The 18,971-nt window shown below is 45.8% G+C and overlaps 1 protein-coding gene across 4 annotated transcripts; it reads right to left on the bottom strand.

Moving 5' to 3' along the window:
* Nucleotides 1–48: 48 nt before the first annotated feature.
* CASS4 (Cas scaffold protein family member 4) lies at nucleotides 49–17,692 on the bottom strand. 4 transcript variants are annotated; one of them, XM_042834449.1, is made up of 7 exons: nucleotides 17,269–17,692; nucleotides 8,288–8,713; nucleotides 5,742–5,846; nucleotides 5,209–5,352; nucleotides 3,201–4,532; nucleotides 2,334–2,393; nucleotides 49–1,603 (listed from the first exon to the last, which is right to left on the bottom strand). In XM_042834449.1, exons 1-7 carry the CDS (start codon nucleotides 17,290–17,292, stop codon nucleotides 1,190–1,192), a joined length of 2,505 nt encoding a protein of 834 aa, XP_042690383.1. In that variant the 5' UTR covers nucleotides 17,293–17,692; the 3' UTR covers nucleotides 49–1,189. The 4 variants fall into 4 exon arrangements, with proteins under 4 accessions (XP_042690383.1, XP_042690384.1, XP_042690385.1 ...); XM_042834450.1 differs by lacking the exon at nucleotides 17,269–17,692 and adding an exon at nucleotides 14,580–14,679; XM_042834451.1 differs by lacking the exon at nucleotides 2,334–2,393.
* Nucleotides 17,693–18,971: the final 1,279 nt, after the last annotated feature.

The following is an 18,971-nucleotide window of genomic DNA, read 5'->3' as shown; positions in this document are numbered from 1 at the left end:
GAGCTGCGCGTTGGTTTACTTATTTACGTGAAGAAATCTGGGCGCACATTTCGGGGAATTCGCGGCCACACCACACACGTGCCCCCTCCAACCCAAGCTCTCCCACGGTTCTGTACCGGCATTTAAATAACCGTACAAAACACGACTGCAGTGTGACAGCGATGGAGCTGTTCTTTGCGCATACACAAATGATAGCAGCAAATACAAATCTACCCAGCCCGTGTCAGGGTGAAAATACAGGTACACAGGTACACAGCTACCAAGAAAAGCCAGACTTTAAAAATTCAGATAAAACTTTTAAATAAGTTAGTCAAGATAAATACAAGCAGCACAGGAATAGGAACAGCGCGCATGGATGCTCACGGGGCTCACATCACTGCTGCTTCAGAGCAGCAGGTCTGGGGACAGAGGAGGTGACAGACGATGACAGACATTAGAGAGACGGTGGGATACATTGGAAGCTTCGGGCAGTGATGGAGCTGCGATCCCCAGAGCTGTGGGAATGGAGAAGCAGAACTCTGCACGCCTTCTATCCGTGCTCAGACAGCAGCCGGAGCATTTCTGATTAACAGCAGTGAGACGTGGTTTGTCCTGTGATGTGTTCATTACGTTTGAACATCGAACAGCTGCAAAGGTAAGGCTCTTGGGAAAAAAAATCAAAAACAGATTCAAGTCGAGTGCTCCAGGATCTGCTGATGATGGTACACACAGTAATATATCGCAGCTTACAGAACGGTGTGCAGATAAAGAAAGGCTTTACATGCTCAGTAAAAAAAAAGAACAGGGAAATATATTTTTGACTTGTGTAGAAATTAAAAAAAATAAAAAATAATAAAAAAAAACCAACAGTTAATAATTTGCTGAAATACTCAGCAAAAAAATCCCACCCGAACAGAAAGAGGACAACATTTCTAGACAAGGTCTGAATGGCAGGAAAGGAAGCACACATTTAATTCTACACATCCCTCCTGCATCTGCTGTTGTGTGGGTCTTAACCTGCTAGAGGTGCAGAAGTGCCCAAGGGAAACTGCTTGGCAGGGGTGCTTGGGAGGGCTGAGGGTCGGCACCACTGAGCTGCTGGTGCCCTTTGGCTGCCAAGGGAGTGAAGAAAGAGCTGTAACAACACAGAAATTCAAGTTTTGACCATTGTTCAAAACACTAATAACAGTTCTAAGAACTGAAGTCACTCTCATTCTAACATTGCTCTAAACTGCTGTGTGTATTTATACAGCTCATCATTTTTATTCTGAAGTTCCCTCATTGCGTCTGCACTGGGATATTGGATTGCAGCATTTTTGGTGGCGAGAGCCAGGTTCTTCAGGAGGCTGCAAAACCGGCTGCTGCTGTGGAGAATGTCGCTCCGAGCCTCTCTCAGTTGTGTTTCCTGGCAGAGAGAATCCACTATCTTCTGCCCCACCATAATGATCAATTTGCTGTGGGATATGAAGACTTCAGGCGGCTGGTTACTGCTCAGGCTGTTATTAAACACAGCAATGGCTTTGTGAAGGGCACCGAAACACAGCCTGCACTGCTCTGGAACAACAATTTTTTTGGCAGAATCTTGCTGGCTTCGAACTGCATTCTTTTTTGTAGATGGCAACACCTAGAAGGAGGGTTCAAAAGAATGGATTCAGGTTCTCGCATGCTGGGTTTGTTCCTACTTGCTCTACAGCACATTCTTCCATTCTTACCATGTTTCCTCATTTACAGGGAGTTTTATTGATTAACAGATGCCAAGCTGCCCCAGACAGCCCAGCATGGGGCTTTTTTTTGCCATCATTTACTTTCCACAAAGTACTGGGCTTCAAAATAGCATTTTTGCTCACTTACCTTTTCCCTGAGAAAACTTCACTGAACACCATTGTCATAATGGATAGCAGACAACGTTCTGTAGTTAAACATCAATACTTTATGGAGTCTGGGCTCCAAGCTTTTGGATAGCAGAAAGCATTTAGGTTTGATTTTAATGGTAATGACTTCACGAGGGGCATGAATAATTAAAACTACACAATAATGAGATTCAGTCCTTATAGCAGTGCATTGCTTTGAAATATTACCTGTCACAGCCTTCCCCAAACGAGACACAAAAGCAAAAAGATGAAGAACCACAGGACTTTAGAGTGGTTAATTACATTTAGGGAAATAAATCTCTTGCACAGCTCTACAGCACTAGCTAAAAAACCTCCAGTTGTGGGAAAATGAACAGAGAAAACAAATACAACTCCATGTGTAGAGGTGGGTTTTCAAACACAGAAATTATTTTGAATTTTAGCAGGCACAGAAATGAAGGACTGGGACTCCTTGTATGCCATAGTTTTCAAAATCAGAAATACCTTTGGTTTTGAATCTGTGCTCTTCTTTGACACTTCTTGGCCAGAAATTATTTTCTGTGCCTGTTAAAAATCAAAATGAAAGGAAAATTGAAGTGGTTTACATAAAATATTTAAATATAAATGTGCTTTGCACTTCTTTCAAGGGAAGTGCTTGCTGTCCGGGTTGCATTACAGATCACATCGATGCATGTATTGAAATCAATTGCATTTGTTTTCTACTTAAACTTTTGTGCAATCCTGTAAGAGCTACGACTGAAGTAAACATCAACAAAATACAACATTTCCTAAATCCTAAGGACATACAGCATTTCTTTACGAGGCCAAAGAGAATGAGCTCTTAGCAGACATTACAGTAATTATAAGAAAAAAATAATAATTCTACCAAAACTCCAAAGGTATTGTAGCAAATACATTTAAAATTCACAGTAAGAGTTTAATCTGTTATTAAAAAAAAAGTCTCCAGTAGCACAGTATATCTTAAAGCAGAAAATCAGTATTATGCGTATTATGATATCAGAGTTAACAAGTGAAACGTATGGGCAAGGAGAGCTCTACTAGGCTAAGAAAAAAAGCTAACCTACAGACAAAAACTGTCTCCCAAATGAATTTAGAAGGGCAAGCTGCAAATCTTTCTCAGTTTTGGCAGGCTGCGTGGACAAACTCTCTAACACAAGTTCTCTTCGTTACTTGTAATTATTGATCACTGTACCTTCGTGATCGAAATTCTGAGTTCACATAAGGTCTGGAAAATAGGTAGCAGTGCAAACTGAAGTTGGCATCGATACAAAGATAGAACAAGGAAAATGACAAAGTCTGCAAATGATGCAAATGCCTGCAAATATAATGATAGAATCCCACTTTACTAACCTGTAGCTGAACGTATTCACAGTCCTCAGTGACATTTTCTTTTGTTGTCTCATTACTGCCTTGACTTGAGTTGGGTTTATCAGGAGCATTTACTGGAAGCGAATCTATTCCTGTTCTTCTTGGTGCCGTGATTTGTTTTGGCATTTTATATTCTGGGCTCACTCTTTGTTGCTTCAGTTCTTGCTCCTTCTCATTCTTTCTGAAGAGAAGCTTTCCGTTGGCAATGATGATGGATACAAATCTCTTGAGATCATCTGGAATCGTTCGGGCAACCATAACAAAGCGATCGAGGTCATCTGGGTTGTTGTAGGGTTTCTTGAGGACCAAAACCTCTAAGGACCAATTGCAGTTGTTTAGAGCTTCTCTTGTTTCTGTCAAGATCTGGAATGAGTTCATCAGAATTTCTAGCTGTTTTTTAATTCTGATCTGAAGGTTATTATCAGTGAGGTAGGATGCATTTACCTTTAAGGCTCGAGCAAAGGCCAAGAATTCTCCAAGTGACACTTTTATGTGATCAATGGCCCTATGGATTTCTTCAATGTTTTTCTCTAGGTGCTCTTGTAATCTCCATTTACTGCTCACAAAGATCATTAAACTTGCAACTGAGCTGGATACACTGTGCTGCAATCTAGTCAGTGTCTCTATGGCCACCTCGAGGTCCAGCTTAATTTCTTTGGCAGGCTCTTCTGATGATGACACAGAAGAAGACTCAGAAGAAGAGTTTGAGGATGTAGAAAGGCTGCTGTTTCTGCTGTCCACACTAGAAACAGATAATCTGTCGTGTTCTGGTTTGGTGTCTCTCGAGAGCTGTGGGGGAACATGGTATGCCTGGTTTCCAGAACAGTTGCTGTTTTTTTCCATCTCTTTCATGGACTGTGTAGCAGTGGACAAACATTTTGGGATATCATAGACATTTCCTCCAGAAATCTGATTCTCAGCATTTGGAGCCAGGAGACTTGGAGGTACATCACAGCTACCATTCTGCTGCAAGAGAACATCCTTTGAGGATGGAACGTCATAAAGAGGGACATCCGGAAAGGTTAATTTCCGTTGTGTTGGTGGAATATCATACAACTCTGGATTTACAACGTTGGCTTCAGCATTTGTTGTTAGTGCCTTGTACCTGGCTGGGGGTATATCATATAGCACCTGGTTCTCCACGGAATGGACAGAAGAGTTTTGTTTTAATCCTGTTTTTTCAGGTGATATTGGAATATCATAAATCCATTCTGACTTCCGAGGATTTGGCAAGGTGCTACAGTGACCCCAGAACTTCTTCTGAGATTTCTTCTCTGAGGCATCAGTTTCTCTTTTCGGAGGGACATCATACAACTGCATCAGAGCACATAGGATTTAGAAACAGTATTTTTAAAAAAGAAGTAAGAAACAAAACTAAATTCTCAGTGTGCACATGTATGCAGTAATAGCAACAGAATGATGCCACAAAAAGCTTAGTCCACAATTTTTATTACCTTTCTACAACGCATAACGTGCGTTTCTACATCTGCACAACGCAGATGTGAAGGCTAAAATATTTTGGGCACAGGTGATTAAACCACGTCAAAGTTCTCTTGGACCATAAACTGTTCAGGAAACTTGAGATGCTTGGCGCTCGACAGATAAAGAGTCTCCATTGAGGTACTTTCTTTGTTGTGAAGTTTGAGATCAGCCCTTTCTCCAAGGATGATCTTTGGAAGGTGGGGAAGCCCACCTCACCCCTCAGCACTGCCCCCAAAGTCAGGTGTGCTGTACTCCCAAAGAGTAGCAGGAGTAGCCTGCACGCAGTGGGAAGTGTTTGCTTCTGTCTGCTTGAATACTGCAAACAAGCAGACATTCGCAGGCAGTGTTTTCTTTTTAGCACGAAGCACGAAGTGCTGCACTGAAGATGTGCTGATGCTGTCCCTGTGGCCCTTGTTTGCAAATGCACTCGGAGAGTGTTCAGCACACATGCCTAACATCAGAGCACTAGTGGGAGATTATTCTCTCACGACCAAAAAGTCTTACTCACATTGCCCACTGCTGAATCCTGGATAACAGCTCCAGCCTTCTCTGAGTTGGATGGGACGCTGTACAGCTGCTGCTCTTCCTGGAAGCACTTGGGAGATCTGATCAGCACAGAGCCCTTTCGTGCTGCAGGTGGAGTGGCACCACTCTGGCCAAAGGGAAAAGAATCAGGTTTCAACCCACTTTAGAGCCCTCTGAAGACTCCCTTGATATTCAGAGATGTTCAGGTCACATACTGCGTAGCTCCTGATTTCCACAGTCTATATCGGGACCGTGGTAGTTAAACTGAATGTGTTTGTAAGAAACATAAGCAGATTTAAATGACATTTCTTTGAATTTCTAACCAATTCAAAACAGAACTACTTTGTTTTGAACTTCCCCAAAAATACATGTTTTTCTGCCAAATTAAAAACAAAAAAACAAAGACAGGAAAACGCTAGAATTAAAACCCTAAACCTTAAGCTGTATTCTGAGGCTCTATGGGAGGGAGATGGGCTGGGGGCCCAGTGGTGTCTGAGGGACTGAGGGAAGACGTACCTGTGTGAGCAGGGACTCCCGGCTCTGCATGGACGGGACATTGTACACCTCACTGGTGATGTTTGGCACTGAAGCCCGGCACGCCCTCGGGAGAGTAAAGAGGTGCTTAGAGGAGAAGGGAAAACAAAGCAAAACAATGATGAGAAAACTGCAGTGGGCAACAAGCTCAGGACAGCTTTGAAAGCTCAGCTTGTTGAACAGGTCACTGCTAGAGGAGGAACTCTTCAGTGATGCACAACATTTAGTTTTTCACTGATGGTGATAAATTTGGTATTTTCTCCTTTGCTACCATTTCTGCTTTATTTCAGATAAGAACGGGCGCATACGAATCAAAGGGAATCAGTGTTATTAACCAGGGAGGGAAAAGATCTGAAGAAAATTCAGCTTCTATTATCACTTAAATCTTTTGACCTCTCCAAAGCAGAACTGTTAAAGAAAGAAAGCAGGGGATTTTCTACTTCTCTCTCACAGAGCCATCAGGTCAAGCCATGCTTCTTGGTAATAGCAGCAGCAAAAGGATACAGGCTGAGATGTGTTACTCTGTAGTCGTGAAGCATTTACTCACTTGGAAGAAATAAACACAATTACCTCAATGTCCTATCCAGCTCCTTAAACAGAGAAGCCTATATGGGAACTACAGTATTTAGGCTAATTACAGACTAATTCTATATGCATAAAACATTGTTTTAAGAGCTGAGATCAGAGATGTGGCACCAGTAGTTAAGTCACCAAGTTGAACGTTGGGAAAGGCCTTTCATCAACCTTGAAAATACTGACTTTTGTTCATTCAGCACACAGCCTGGGCGACAAGCGAAGCGACGTTTGTACACAGGGTGAAAGCAGGCTGGCTTTGATTTACTGCTTTCAGTCATCTCCCTCAAAGACTTCCAGTGGCTTTACTCAGCTGCTTGGGTAACAGCTGAGTGCGTTGGCAGCTTTGCCAGTTGTCTGGTAGGATCTGTGCAGGGCAGCCCTGATTGCCTCTGTGTGCAGCCCGTGACCACCACAATGCAGTTGTTGTGGCAACAGCTGGGTTGTTGTGCAAGAGCCAGCTCAGGCAAAGCTGAACGTTGAAGTAGTAAAAGCAGCTAGGACTTCTGTTTTTTCCTCTTTTTTTTCTTCCTTCCCCCTTTCTCTGGTAGAGTAAGCAAGGCATAGACTCACGAAATTACAGAGACAGGAAAAGCCAATGAGCTCTAATGTTGGGCCACTCACACAAATGAAGAAATAAATGACATTTCCAGGGCCTGATCCGTTGTCACAACGTGGAAAATTGCACTGATCTCACTTCAGTTTGCATGTGCCCTGCCCTCTTTGTGGTTAAGAATGCAGAGAAACCAGATCACAGCAAGTGCACAAGGGTCTTTGGCAGCTACTGCCCAGTTTGAGCTTGCCATTATGGAAACATTGTGGAAATTGCAGTCACCAGAAATTCACCAAACGTGCCTGTTTTCCAGCACCTATTTGCTGCATAGGAGGAACCAGCTCCTCATTTTGTAGCACAGCGGGAGGAAAGCCAGCCAGCTGCGTCCTGTAGATCAAATGCTCATTAATTCAGACTAAAGGGCTGTATGGTTTGGGGTTGGACTTCTTTCCTATGCCAATTAACATTTTGAATGTGATTTTTGTACACAGAATAAAGAGCTACCCAGAGCTGAAGAGCTCCTGGGACTGAACGAAAGCTTGCACTTGGAACTCCCTCCACACCTGCTCTGTTTATCTTTTATAATAAAAGATTCCTCATTAATCTCGTGCTGAAGAAAGCACAAGGTTTTGATGACACTCACTCAGAATTTCACCCAAATGGAAGGAACAGGAAGAAAGAAAAGACCACATCAGCAGTTGTAATGAAGTCCTGCGAAATGGGGCTTGTAATCCCACAGCACTAAGGAGACTGGTGACTGCTCTCATTCCACGTACTCTGCTCACTGTCTCAGGAGCAGCAGCAAGAACAGATCTGGAAAGGATGTGGCTGAGGCCATGCTCAGAGCTGAACAGCCCCGCGTCCTCCCACACGCCTGAAGAAGAGCTGCTGCTTCGTGCAAGCGTAGTGACAGCCTACAAGGCAATGGCTCTTCGAGAGAGCAGCTGAAAGACAGCCCTGGCAAAAGATAACTTTTGTTTGTCAGAGATCTTCTTCCTGTGCAGTTGTCTGCAAAGACCCCCAGTGTGCACCAGGAGGCTCTGAATAGATGCATGCTGGTGAGCAGCAGGAAGGTGCTGTCTCTTCTTATTTTGACTTCGGGGTGGGTTTGCGAATCATTTTGAGATTTCTGCAAACAAATGGTTTATTCTATACTTCCTGCCATGCTTTACAGCCTTCGTAAACTGTCAAAAAATGTGAAACACTACAGAACACGGAGTATCATACATTGCCCAGACCAGCCTTTCTCTCATCGTGCTGTGATGGAACTCATTCCCTAAACGCTCTTTATTTGGTTGACTTTGCTGCAAATTCCACTGGAATTTTCCACCCAGCAGCCGTTCGGATCCCCCCGCCCCCCACTTCAATGGCAGCACTTGGTCCCGTGCTGCTCACACCCTACCTGCTGCTTGGAGCTCCGTGTCCTCTCACTGAGCAGCTGTGCAGCCAAAGCCGGCACCTGGTAGACCCCCTGAGCAGGCAGGGTGGCAGCCCGAGCCGGCGACGTCACCCACCCCTCCATCTTCTCATAGGTAGAGGATGACGCAGTGCCCTTGGGCACAGATGGCACCTGGTAGATGTTCTGCGGGGCCACGGGTGGCTCTGGAGCATCGCTGGGGATGGCAGGAGGCGGCAGGGCTTGTGGGCCCGCCAGGAGCTGCAGGCGGTTGGCAGGAGCCAGGCCTTGCCGTCCATGCAGTGAGCACCTCCACCAGCCCTCGCTGCCGACGACGTGCTGCTCCAGCACTGTCAGGATGTCTCCTCGGCGGAAGGCCAGCTCATCCGAGCACTCTGCCTTGTTGTCATACAGAGCCTTCGCCAGCGCGTTCTGAAGGAGAGAACACAGCACCATCACACCGACAGCAGAGCAAGGCACCGGCATGGCGCTCACCTCCACTGCCATCTCAATTTGATACAAAATGGGCTTGAATTAAAGACCCTATCTCGGAGCACTGGATTCAGAGCATCAACTGCCTCTAACATTTGTCTGCTATGTTGTACAGAAGTAATAACTCTACTGTATGTTTCTGCATTGCTCTCCCACCGAGGTTCTTGGCATTCATTACCTGGACTTCATGAGCATCGTTCTATGAAAAATCGGTGGTTTTCCCCATGAGCATTCTGTGAATTGTTTGTCAGAAGTAAGAGGAAATGTGTCACCCAGCCAAAAATAAACCTTGCCTCGTCCTCCCTGACTGCCGCCTTGTTTATCTGAGGGCTTCAGCTGCACATTAGTATTTAATTGTTTCTTAATAGAAAAAGAAATAAACACATTACTTATTTTCCCTTAAACACTTCTTTTCTCCCCAAGCCTCATGAAGGCAAACCCAGCAGCAGTGCTAAGGAGCTCAGTCTCCTGGTGGTGCTGGGGCAGCAGCACTGAAGGCAGCAGCTCCAGTGGTGCCCACCTCAGCCCTCCATCAGGCTGGAGAGCTGCCTCCTATTGCATCACAGATCCCAGGCCAACACCGTGTGTCATTTAGCTTGGGGAGAAACCCCCAGCCTTGTGCACAGTGACACCACATGCATTGCTCTTTCTGCTGGCTGAGCAGTGCACCCAGGAACTGAGCTTCAGGTGAGAGCAACTGGAACAGTGCCCTTGTTCCTCTCCATGACACAGACATCAGCGTGCACTGAAACATTCAGTATCTCTCAGCAACTCCAACAGTGCTCTTATCACCTCCCCTCTCTCTCTTTAAAATAAATAAATAAACAAAAATATATATATACATACACACAGAAAGCCAGTGAAGAATAGTTGACAGATTACAGGAAATCCATAGGAAAGCAAATATTCATACTTTCCAAGCTTCAACACCACAGGGCTGCTCTACCTGCCTCAGCTGAGCTTATATATAGCCTGGCAATCTTGAGTGATAACACTTTATTTTTAGCATATTGATTTTGGATATTTGCTTACTCCGTATGGGGGGAAAGAATGAAAAGCAGATGCAGCAGGTAGCTTCATTCATACGAAGCATTTTTGCAGAGGGTGAAAAGAATTGTAGCTGCAGTACTTCCACAAATACCATTTGCTTTCAGCTTACAATGTGACTGACTGCTTCCCACTGGATGTTCCAGCATCAGTTTCTTAGCGGAAAGTGCAAGTAACGTCCATAGAGATAGCACCCAAATAGGAAACATGATGCCTTGTATTTTTGTGCAGAGCATTTGCTGCAAAGTGACAGCTGGTTTGAAGCAGCAGCAAACCCATTTGTCAGCTCAGCTGATGGAAGCAGCCTGCTGTTAGCAGCACACCCTCCTTCAGGAGAATGGCCGTGAACAATGGCCTTGTTATGATGCATGGACTTGTCCATCAGCAGCTGTCAGAGACAGACAACAACAGTCCCATTTACCTTATGGCATGTTCTGATTAAAGCAGCCTTCTTGCCTTGGACACGGCAGCCCGCTTTCTCTTTGGGCACTGCCAAATGCTCTCTCTGATCCACCTGTGCTGAAGTCAGCCCGCCACGAATCTCATCAGAGAGCAGCACAGGCTGTGCCTGCACTTCACACATTGTTACAGCTAAGAGGAAAAACAAAACAAACGCCAACCAACCCCCCAAAATCTCAAATGGACAACTAAACCAAAACCCCAACACTCACCCAACTTTTCCTGCTGTTAGTTACAGACATTTCTACAACTCTCTTGGCATTTGCTCCCTTTTTGCTGAGCACTCTACACACTGAAAGATAGACCCTCCTCACAAGACTCCAAAGGGATGGGCACAACAACAGAGGAACCATCCTCATCATGCAAACAGGCAGCTGTGGTACAGAGCCTTATCCGAGCTCATGCAGGAGAGCTGATCTTGGAAACGTAGCCCTTCTCTGCTGCACTGAACAACAAAACTTTCTTTCTAGCTCCAGCAAAAGAAGGAGGAGGAAACTTTGGGTTATAAAGGGTGTCTCAGTGCCAGCATTTCCCAAGCTAGCGTATGAAAGTTATAAAATCACAGAAGTCTAATAGCAAATTGCACTTGTTATTGAGTAAATATGCTGATTTTCACCAGGTCAGAATTTGACCTGCACACATCACAGCACATCTGGCCTCAGTTACAGAATGACCCTCAGTGCTACTCAGCAGCACCCAAACGTGACCCCAGCAGGTATTGGTGAGAGGATTTATTCCAGCTGACCCCATCTTTGCTGCTGCAGCAACCTTACTGACAGGGAAAGATCGAATTTAAGGCCGTGTTGTCCCTTTGTGCCATTCTTCAGCATATTTGAAGGAGGGCAGAGAAACTCAGGAAAGTATTTTGCTGAAGCTTTCTTATCCTTTCTCCTTGAAACTAATCCTGGGAAGAGTTTTACAGAAGGCAGAAACAGGTAAGATAACAGATTCCTAATTTGTAACCATTGAACTGCAGGAAGGTCTCAGGCAAAACTCTTGAACTCAATCCTCTTTTTGCATCCTTATATCACACCACAGAAACTAAAACAAGAAAACCAAACCACAAGACGCACAACCATCAATTTCTATCCTCATAGGGATTCATCAGGGATTCTTCAGTTCATTTTCAGTGCCCAAAAAGAGGCAGAAATTTGCAGCAACTCACTGCAAAACCAACCCAAGTGCTGGCACACCGCTGAAATTATTTCTGAATTTCTGCTGAAATCTCCAAGAACACAGAAGAAGGAACATTTTCACAACGTGTAAAAAAAAAAAAAAAAAAGAAAGAAAGAAAGATCAAATGGATCTTGTTCTGTGTTCTCTTTGCTCCTCTGTTGTAAGACAGACCCATGCAGCATTTCTTTTATGCATTGCTACTACCAAAGGCAGCAAGGAAACGGTGTAAGTTCTGTTGGTTTCCAGGAGCACCAGCTATGGCTTCAATGTGTTCGAGCTCAGGATAATGAAATTGCTGTTAAAGATCAGCCTAATATCAGTAAAAGAAAATGCAGCAAACTCACAGCAGTGCCTAACATCACAGGCACTGATGAATTCATCTTATGGGAAATACAAGGCACTGAACCAGCTAGTTTTGGCACTGGCAAGTGCTGTATTTCTGTCAGCAAAGAGCTTTCTGTGGGTTAGCTGCTTTTCTCCTCTGCTGCTCAAGGTCACCTGCAGTGCAGCTCAGCTCACCTAACCAGGCTGTGTGCCACACATCAGGCCCTAGCTCTGCTTTCAGCTGCCCAGGACATATGTAAAGAATTACTGTGGCAGCCCCTTCCCATCCTGTAAGCAGAAGCATCCCTGACCTTCCATTAACCTTAAACAAGCTTTGCATTCCCAGGGTTGCAGAGACTTTATGGGATGCTTCACTGGGAGGAAGCTGCGCTTTGGGGCCACTGGGATCTGAATGTTTCCTTTATCACCAGAGGAGCAGAAGCAGACTGACACCATCATCTGCAGAATGCTGCGCATTGCTCTTTGTTTTTTTGTGTCACCTCATTAATGTGTCCTTACAGTGACCAACACGTAACGAGCACTAAAGCAAAGCAGATGAGATCAAAGTGTTTTTCTTTGGCATTTGTTGCTTTTTCCCTATCAGCAGCCCTATAAAACTATCCTGAGATGAAGCACATCTTAAAGGGCTGTTCATCACCCCATGGGAAAGCACTTTTGGAGGTTGCTGAAGTTACCCCCTCCCTCTGCTCACTTAGTGAAGCAATGACGGAGCACAGACCTGGAAGGCAGAGGCTGCATCCTCAACAACCTATTTCTAAAGTGCTGCTCTCCCTCATATGGGAGTCTGTGACCTCGTCACTGCAGTGTTAGTTGGTCGTACACAATCAACCATATCAAACAGCTTTATACCATAAGGTCTCCGGAAGCACAGCTTCAATTAAGTTAGGTGTGAACAAATTTCTTGTGTACCCACTTGTACTGAATTTTAGACCAATTGGTCTAATACAAGGCAGTCACTCTCTGTAATTCCCATCTTTGTAGTTGGTTACCCAGCACTGCTCGCAACACAAAAAAAACACAACGCACCAAAAGCCCCAAAACCTCAGTGTAGTGATAGGGATTACAGGCAGCACTGCTCATTCTCCCCAGGCCCTCTTTTCTCCATGTTAGCTGTTGACCAAAGCCTGGCTACATCTAAGCCAGCACACATCTCCCCCTCATCTGCGCACAAACAGGATTTCATTCCCATGCATAACATTCCCAAGCCAAGTTGGAGGAAAAATAAACTGCCATTTCCTGACATTTCAAGAAGGAATGTATGTATTTCTGGCCTTTGGTTCCTGTTGCTGACTAAAGGATTTGCTTGTATGTTCCGATTCATTTATATTTTTGAGCCTTTTCTAAATCTTTTAGCATGTTAATAGTATTTTAGCACAGCGCTTATTTCCACACATGGACCTAAAGTAGCTGTTTAGGGCACGGACAGAAGTCCCTGTGGGAGCAGCTGCCTGGAGCAACCACCAATCACTGGTTGCAGTGGGATGGATAGCCACAAGCAGCAACTGCTGCCTGTTCTCCACTTGGGTGCACAAGTGGACAGTCCATCACCCACACCTTGCAGCAGAGCTCTTATTGATGCTGTGAGGATGGCAGAGGCCCAGGGGAGGCTGCTCTCTCTGATTCATAATGAATGAACCACAGCAGCACCACAGCTTCCAGGCACTCCAGCTTCCTCCATCTCCCTCACTGCAGTCGTCTGCTCAAAAATATTGCTATGATTACGTGGTAAGATAAGATTTTGGACAAGATCTCAACTGAAAATTAAAATATTCTCTAGGAAATGAAAGAGATGTTGCTCCCACCCGCCCCAACACCTACCACGTGCTGCACTGTGTGCTTTTTAACATGGGGCACTCAGTGACTGCAGCTCCTGCCTGGAGCCGCAGCTGCCGGAGCTCAGCTGTGCAGTTGGATGCAGAGATTCACTGCTGTGCACAGCCAGACAGCCCTTGCTTAGCACAAAACAAGCTCCTACACCGTGTCTGCTCATGCACCGGGGCAAAACACTGACATGAAACCCGGTGTGTAGGTGCATTCATCCAAATATTTCAAATATTCACTGTTTCAAAGCAGAGCAGTATTTCTTAAAAGCAAACAGCACCAGTGCTCCTTTCTGCTTTGGAGCTTCAGCTCTCTTTGCAGAAGCAGTGGAGGACGTGGTCAGTCCCTATCCTAGAGAGCATAGCCCTGCTGACACTGCTTCAGCAGAGTGACTCAAGCTGTTAAAGCATTTCTGTCACCTGAACCCTCGTGATCAGCATCTAATCACCATAAGAATCGCAGCATCCTCCTTCTGTTGAAGCAATACTCAACTTTTAGTTCCCCATGCTAATTATTTCCAAGGAAACAACGAGGGCAAAGGGCATCCCTACAGCCCTCTAGCCCCTTCTCATGTAACCTTTTAGCAAGGCACATTACTGCCCAGTATTCGTGGTACAGAACCTCACTCTTATCAGCCTTACTGCTGCTCTTCTCAGAGGCATTTCTTCAGCTGAACTCATGGAATCATAGAATGGTTGGGTTGAAAGGGACCTCAAAGGTCATTTGGTTCCAATCCCCGCCCCAAGCAGGATTGCCAACCACTGCACCAGGCAACTCACACTGTGTTTCAAGAGTTCAAACCACACACTTTGACAGTAACCTGGAAACAGGAGCAGCAGCACACACTGAGAAGCAGCTCTGCCAGATGCAGGTCTCAGATAAACGCACTTCCACCACCAATACAACAAACCACACAGTTAAATTAAATGCCCCAGAAATACGATAATCCAGTACTTACATTGACCTTCATTTTGGCACCTCCACTACTCCATCCCCCAAGCAGGACTGAAACTGCTGAGCCCAGAAGCAGCTCTGTTCCTTCTGCACCACTGGGAGCCCTGAGCACAGCACTGCTGGGAGTGGAGGGAGCTAATTACGTAGCACAATTATCTGCATGTGCTATTGGCCTGCAGCTGCTGCTGTAATGGGGCCTGGCACAGGGCACGCAGATGTCCCTCATCCCCTGGGAAATGCCTTTCTGTCTTACAGCTGAATCTTGACTGGCCGACGGGGGCAGTGGGGATGAACCAGAAACGGATTTGTTTGATTTCATGGTGTTTTTGTAGTGTCATCTTTTCCTCCTGCTCTTGTGTACTTCCAAATGTCTCCATCTACTCTGTAATTTTCAAGTTTGTGTTCCTCAAAACCTGAGATCTCCTCTACAACTTGGGAAACGGCTGCAAAATAATCACCTGCTTCTTTAGAAGCAGAAAAGGCGAGGAGCAAAACTAACCATTAAAGCTAACCATTAACTGCGGGTGAAAGGGCATGCTTCTTTAATTATTAAAAGCTGTTCAATGCTATCAAACAGGAGTGTTGTTTAGAATCATCCATCACCGCCATTCACTCAGCAAGTTGTGCCCAAGCAAACACACAGGTTTCACTGCTGCGGGCTCATTCACATCACTGCTTTTCTTTGGCTGCAGTTCTCCTTCCTCCTTCCACAGCAGCTTCAAAATAAAATCAGGCACTCCTGCAGCCACAATCACTTCACTAGAAAAGCCACACATCTCAGATAGAAAAAGTTGAATTGAAAATGCCTTATCAACAAAATCTACACTTTTGGACGGGGCTTGGAACAGAGCAGCAGTTGCTGCAGTTATCCCAAGGAGAGGGAATCCTGGCACAAAGTAACTCATCTGTACCTCCTCTGAATACTCGGTGCAGGCAATAAAGAGCAGCTGCTCATTTACTGCCCTGGGGTTCTAGAAGGGGCTCCCAGAAATACACAGAGCAGTGCTGCAACTTGCAGCCACAAAATATTAAACAGAACTGAACACTGCCTGGAGCCAATGCCAGGTGGGTCCACGTGGTGTCAGCATGGCACCCCCAGGAGTGGGGCCATGAGTGAGCCCAGTGCAGCCCCAGGACAGTGAGCAGAGCCTGGTGGTCTCCCAGGTTTGAAATGGGGATGTGTGGCTGTGGGTTTTTGTATTCCCGAGTGGCAGAGCTCCCAGAACCCAATCTCCGTGCACCTGGTTGTGGATGACACAGGAAGACACGAGCTGAGCATTTCAGATGGAGGGGCAGATTTCAGATTAACCTCATGCGTGTTTAAGAAATGCCCCTGGTTTTCTTTTGGCAAAAGCACAGAAAATGTTGCCAAGCAGTGAGAGAGCTGTTTCCCAAGCACAGCCTACCATGCTAACTGCGTTGTAAGTTACACCAAGATGTGCAATATTTCCTGTGCGGATGATGCTGCAGGTGCAACGAGAGAGAAATCCCACATTCCTCTGGATGTGATCCTACCCTGAATCCATCTTCAGGAATGATTATCTATGTGAAGGTGGAAGAGCCGGGGCACAGAGCAAGCATGGAGCGCTGCCGGGCAAAGGAACACTACTGCTGGTGCTTCAGCAAGTCTAGAGAGTGGGAAAAACACCACTTCTGTACTCAGAATGGCATTCAGATATTATAATGAACAGTTCTGCCTGTTGCTCCCTTATAAATAGTGTATAAATGATATAGCAGAAAGAAATCTGACTTCTAGTTGTTATTTCCCCTGGATTTGGCTGGGTATGCTGTGGTTGTGTCCAAGGAGTTTGAACAGCACTGGAAATCATTGTGCTGCCATCACATTGATTTCAACAGGCCATGTAGGAAACCTCAAAATAACTCACCCAGAAATAAACGCTCTTGGAATAGATGTCATGCAACAGCCTCTGGTGACTTCACATAAGAAATTGTTTTGCCACCGCTGCATGTCTGAGTGGAAATGCTGAGCGCAGCCCATGGCTCACTGAGCTGCTCGCCAACTCCTTTCCCTTGCTATTCTCTGTACCAGGCTGCAGTTTATTTAGAGTCAACACTGGGACCATGGTCAGGGGTTGAAAGATCCTTCTGTTACACTGCTCGTCAGACAATCAAAGCACCAAATAAGGAATTAAGACTTCAGTACTCTGACCTTACAGCAGCAAACTTTTATCCATGTCTATTAAAAACGTATTAGGATAACATGAATACACAGAGACACGTGAAAAACCTTGTAGATTGTTTCTTTTGAGAAACCATACCCAAAGAGAGCACTTCAAATCTTTTTCTGTTTTGTTGTAACATAGGGAAATTATCTGCAATAGGATGTCTGGAGCTCCCCATACAGCTGTGACAACATACAGTGTACACAGCTCATCACAGAGCAGCAAAGCAGGGGAATCTGTTGTTCCACAGTTTATTCACAGGCAGTTGTTACTGGGAATCTTGCTTCTTTTGGAGCTCTCCCCATGACAACCTTTTTCCCATTAATGCTTTTGTCACACAGTGAAAGCACAGACACCCAGCACAACACCTCCCAACGCGCTCTGCCCAAGATGAGAGCATCAAACACCTCCAACATCACCAACCCTCACGCTGAGACCAAACATCAAACCTTGCACTAGAACCTATCTTTTCACTTCTATTCCTTGCTCAGACAACCCAAAGCAACGTACCTTTGCAGTTCGCCTGCTTCTCATGCTCACACCGGTGCTGTCACCCAGCAGCAGCTCTCAGCACGGTGCAGAGGAGCCCCGGCGCTGCGCAGTCACTGCGTGTGGGACCTGCAGCTCTGACCGCCCTGCCCTTACAGCACCCAGCAATGATGTGTGTAGGCAGTTCTCATGAAATACGGTTTCTGTGACAGCAGATAAGGTGGAAAAGAAAACAAAACAAAGCAGGAAAAGTCGACCAGCACCAGGAACTGAGAGAAAGTCTGTCTGCAAGCGGAATTTTCCTTGAACTGTCACCAGCTTGCAGCAATTAACCACAGCCAGAAGTGTCACCCTCCTTTTCTGCTGCCTGTTCCCGTATTTCTTTGTTTAGAAGTGTAACAAACACAAGAATACTTCACGCCACAAGAGGCTGCACAGCCCGTGATAGAAGGAAGGCTGCCACAATCGTACCAATTCAGGATTCCTAAGCCAATGTTTTCATGCTTTTCAAGGCTGTCTCTGTATTTAAAGCACCCCATTATAATTTTTGTTGTCATGTAAAAGTGGCTTTGAGAGAACCTTAAGCACTACCCTACGTGAGGGTGAATTCTATGGCGATGACTCCTCCTCACCGCCCAGAGCCTGGTGCATTCAAACAGCATCCTGTCCTGCACCGTGCTGGGCAGAGCAGAGTTGTTCTGTGGCAGCACTGGAGGATTTTTTTCAGTCACATACACAACCTCCCACCCTGAGCTGTAGTTTACCCCAAGCTTACCCAGTTATACTGGAATTCATAGGGTACTTCTAGCAGAAAGACAGCCTGCAGGAGAACCACTCGTCCCAGGCCACTACCCTCTTTTAAGTGGGAAGCATCAACGAGCGGCAAACCAGATTTCCAGCAGCATCCCTGTGGGAGAGGCCATCCCCAGAGCCGTGTGTCAGCTGCTGGTTGCCAAGTCAGCACCCCAAGCAGTGCTAAAGCCCAAAAGGTACAAATCCACAACTGTGGCTTGCCTCTAAATCTGCTCTGCTTTCAGGAGTGCAGTGGTACAACCTCAGCACTTGTCCATGACAGACAGAAGGGGCAGGAGGGATGATCTGCCAGGTGGATACAATTGACCTTCAGCAGGGGATGGAGGCTCTCCTGCGGAGATACAACCAGTGCTGGGTTGTATCTGAGTGGAAGAGCATGGCAGGACATAGTTACTGAGAGCTACAGATGAGAATAAAGCATTCCTTTGTCAAATGAAGGGCTGCCCAAACTGCAAGAGCAAGAGAAGAAATCGACATCCATCAGTCAGCAATGTCCCCCAGCAGAAGTTATCTGCCCAAGGAAAGATCCCTTCTCCTCGGAAGGGCAGCAGGTCACTGCTTTCTCACTGGCAAGTGCTCGAAACCAGGGCAGCTCACAATCTCAGGCAGGAATTCTGGTTGCCAAGAGCTTGCTTATACATTTGCTTCCTCTTTCAGGTGAAAGAAGAGCTGCCCTTAATCTCTGAGGAACAAAAAGCTTAAAAACAGGGCAATAGCAGTTTGCTAGTCTCACAAGAATATCTGAAAACCACAGGAGGATGGTTAGCTAATGACTGTGCTGGTAACATGGTACGTCCCGTACCTGGAGCAGGCAGGCATCCATGTGCTGTAGCACTCTGCTATCTGAGCACCAGCAGCACTCAGCACACCACAGAGGGCTTTCCCATAACACCCACGTTCCCTCCCACCGT

Source organism: Centrocercus urophasianus, unplaced genomic scaffold (genome assembly GCF_019232065.1).
Source record: "Centrocercus urophasianus isolate 14NV4802_14NV808 unplaced genomic scaffold, USGS_Curo_1.0 seq_46, whole genome shotgun sequence".
Lineage (NCBI taxonomy): Eukaryota > Metazoa > Chordata > Aves > Galliformes > Phasianidae > Centrocercus > Centrocercus urophasianus.
This window is presented reverse-complemented; position numbering and strand designations above follow the sequence as displayed.

What these genes read in the sequence shown, in the direction of transcription:
- CASS4 (XM_042834448.1), bottom strand. Translation starts at nt 8,788, where the DNA reads ATGGCAGTGGAGGTGAGCGCCATGCCGGTGCCTTGCTCTGCTGTCGGT. An exon ending in CACGGAGCTCCAAGCAGCAG is followed by an intron (nt 5,847 to 8,287) that starts GTAGGGTGTGAG and finishes TTCTCCTCTAAG; the next exon opens with CACCTCTTTACTCTCCCGAG. An exon ending in GCACAGATTCAAAACCAAAG is followed by an intron (nt 1,604 to 2,333) that starts GTATTTCTGATT and finishes CCCTCCTTCTAG; the next exon opens with GTGTTGCCATCTACAAAAAA.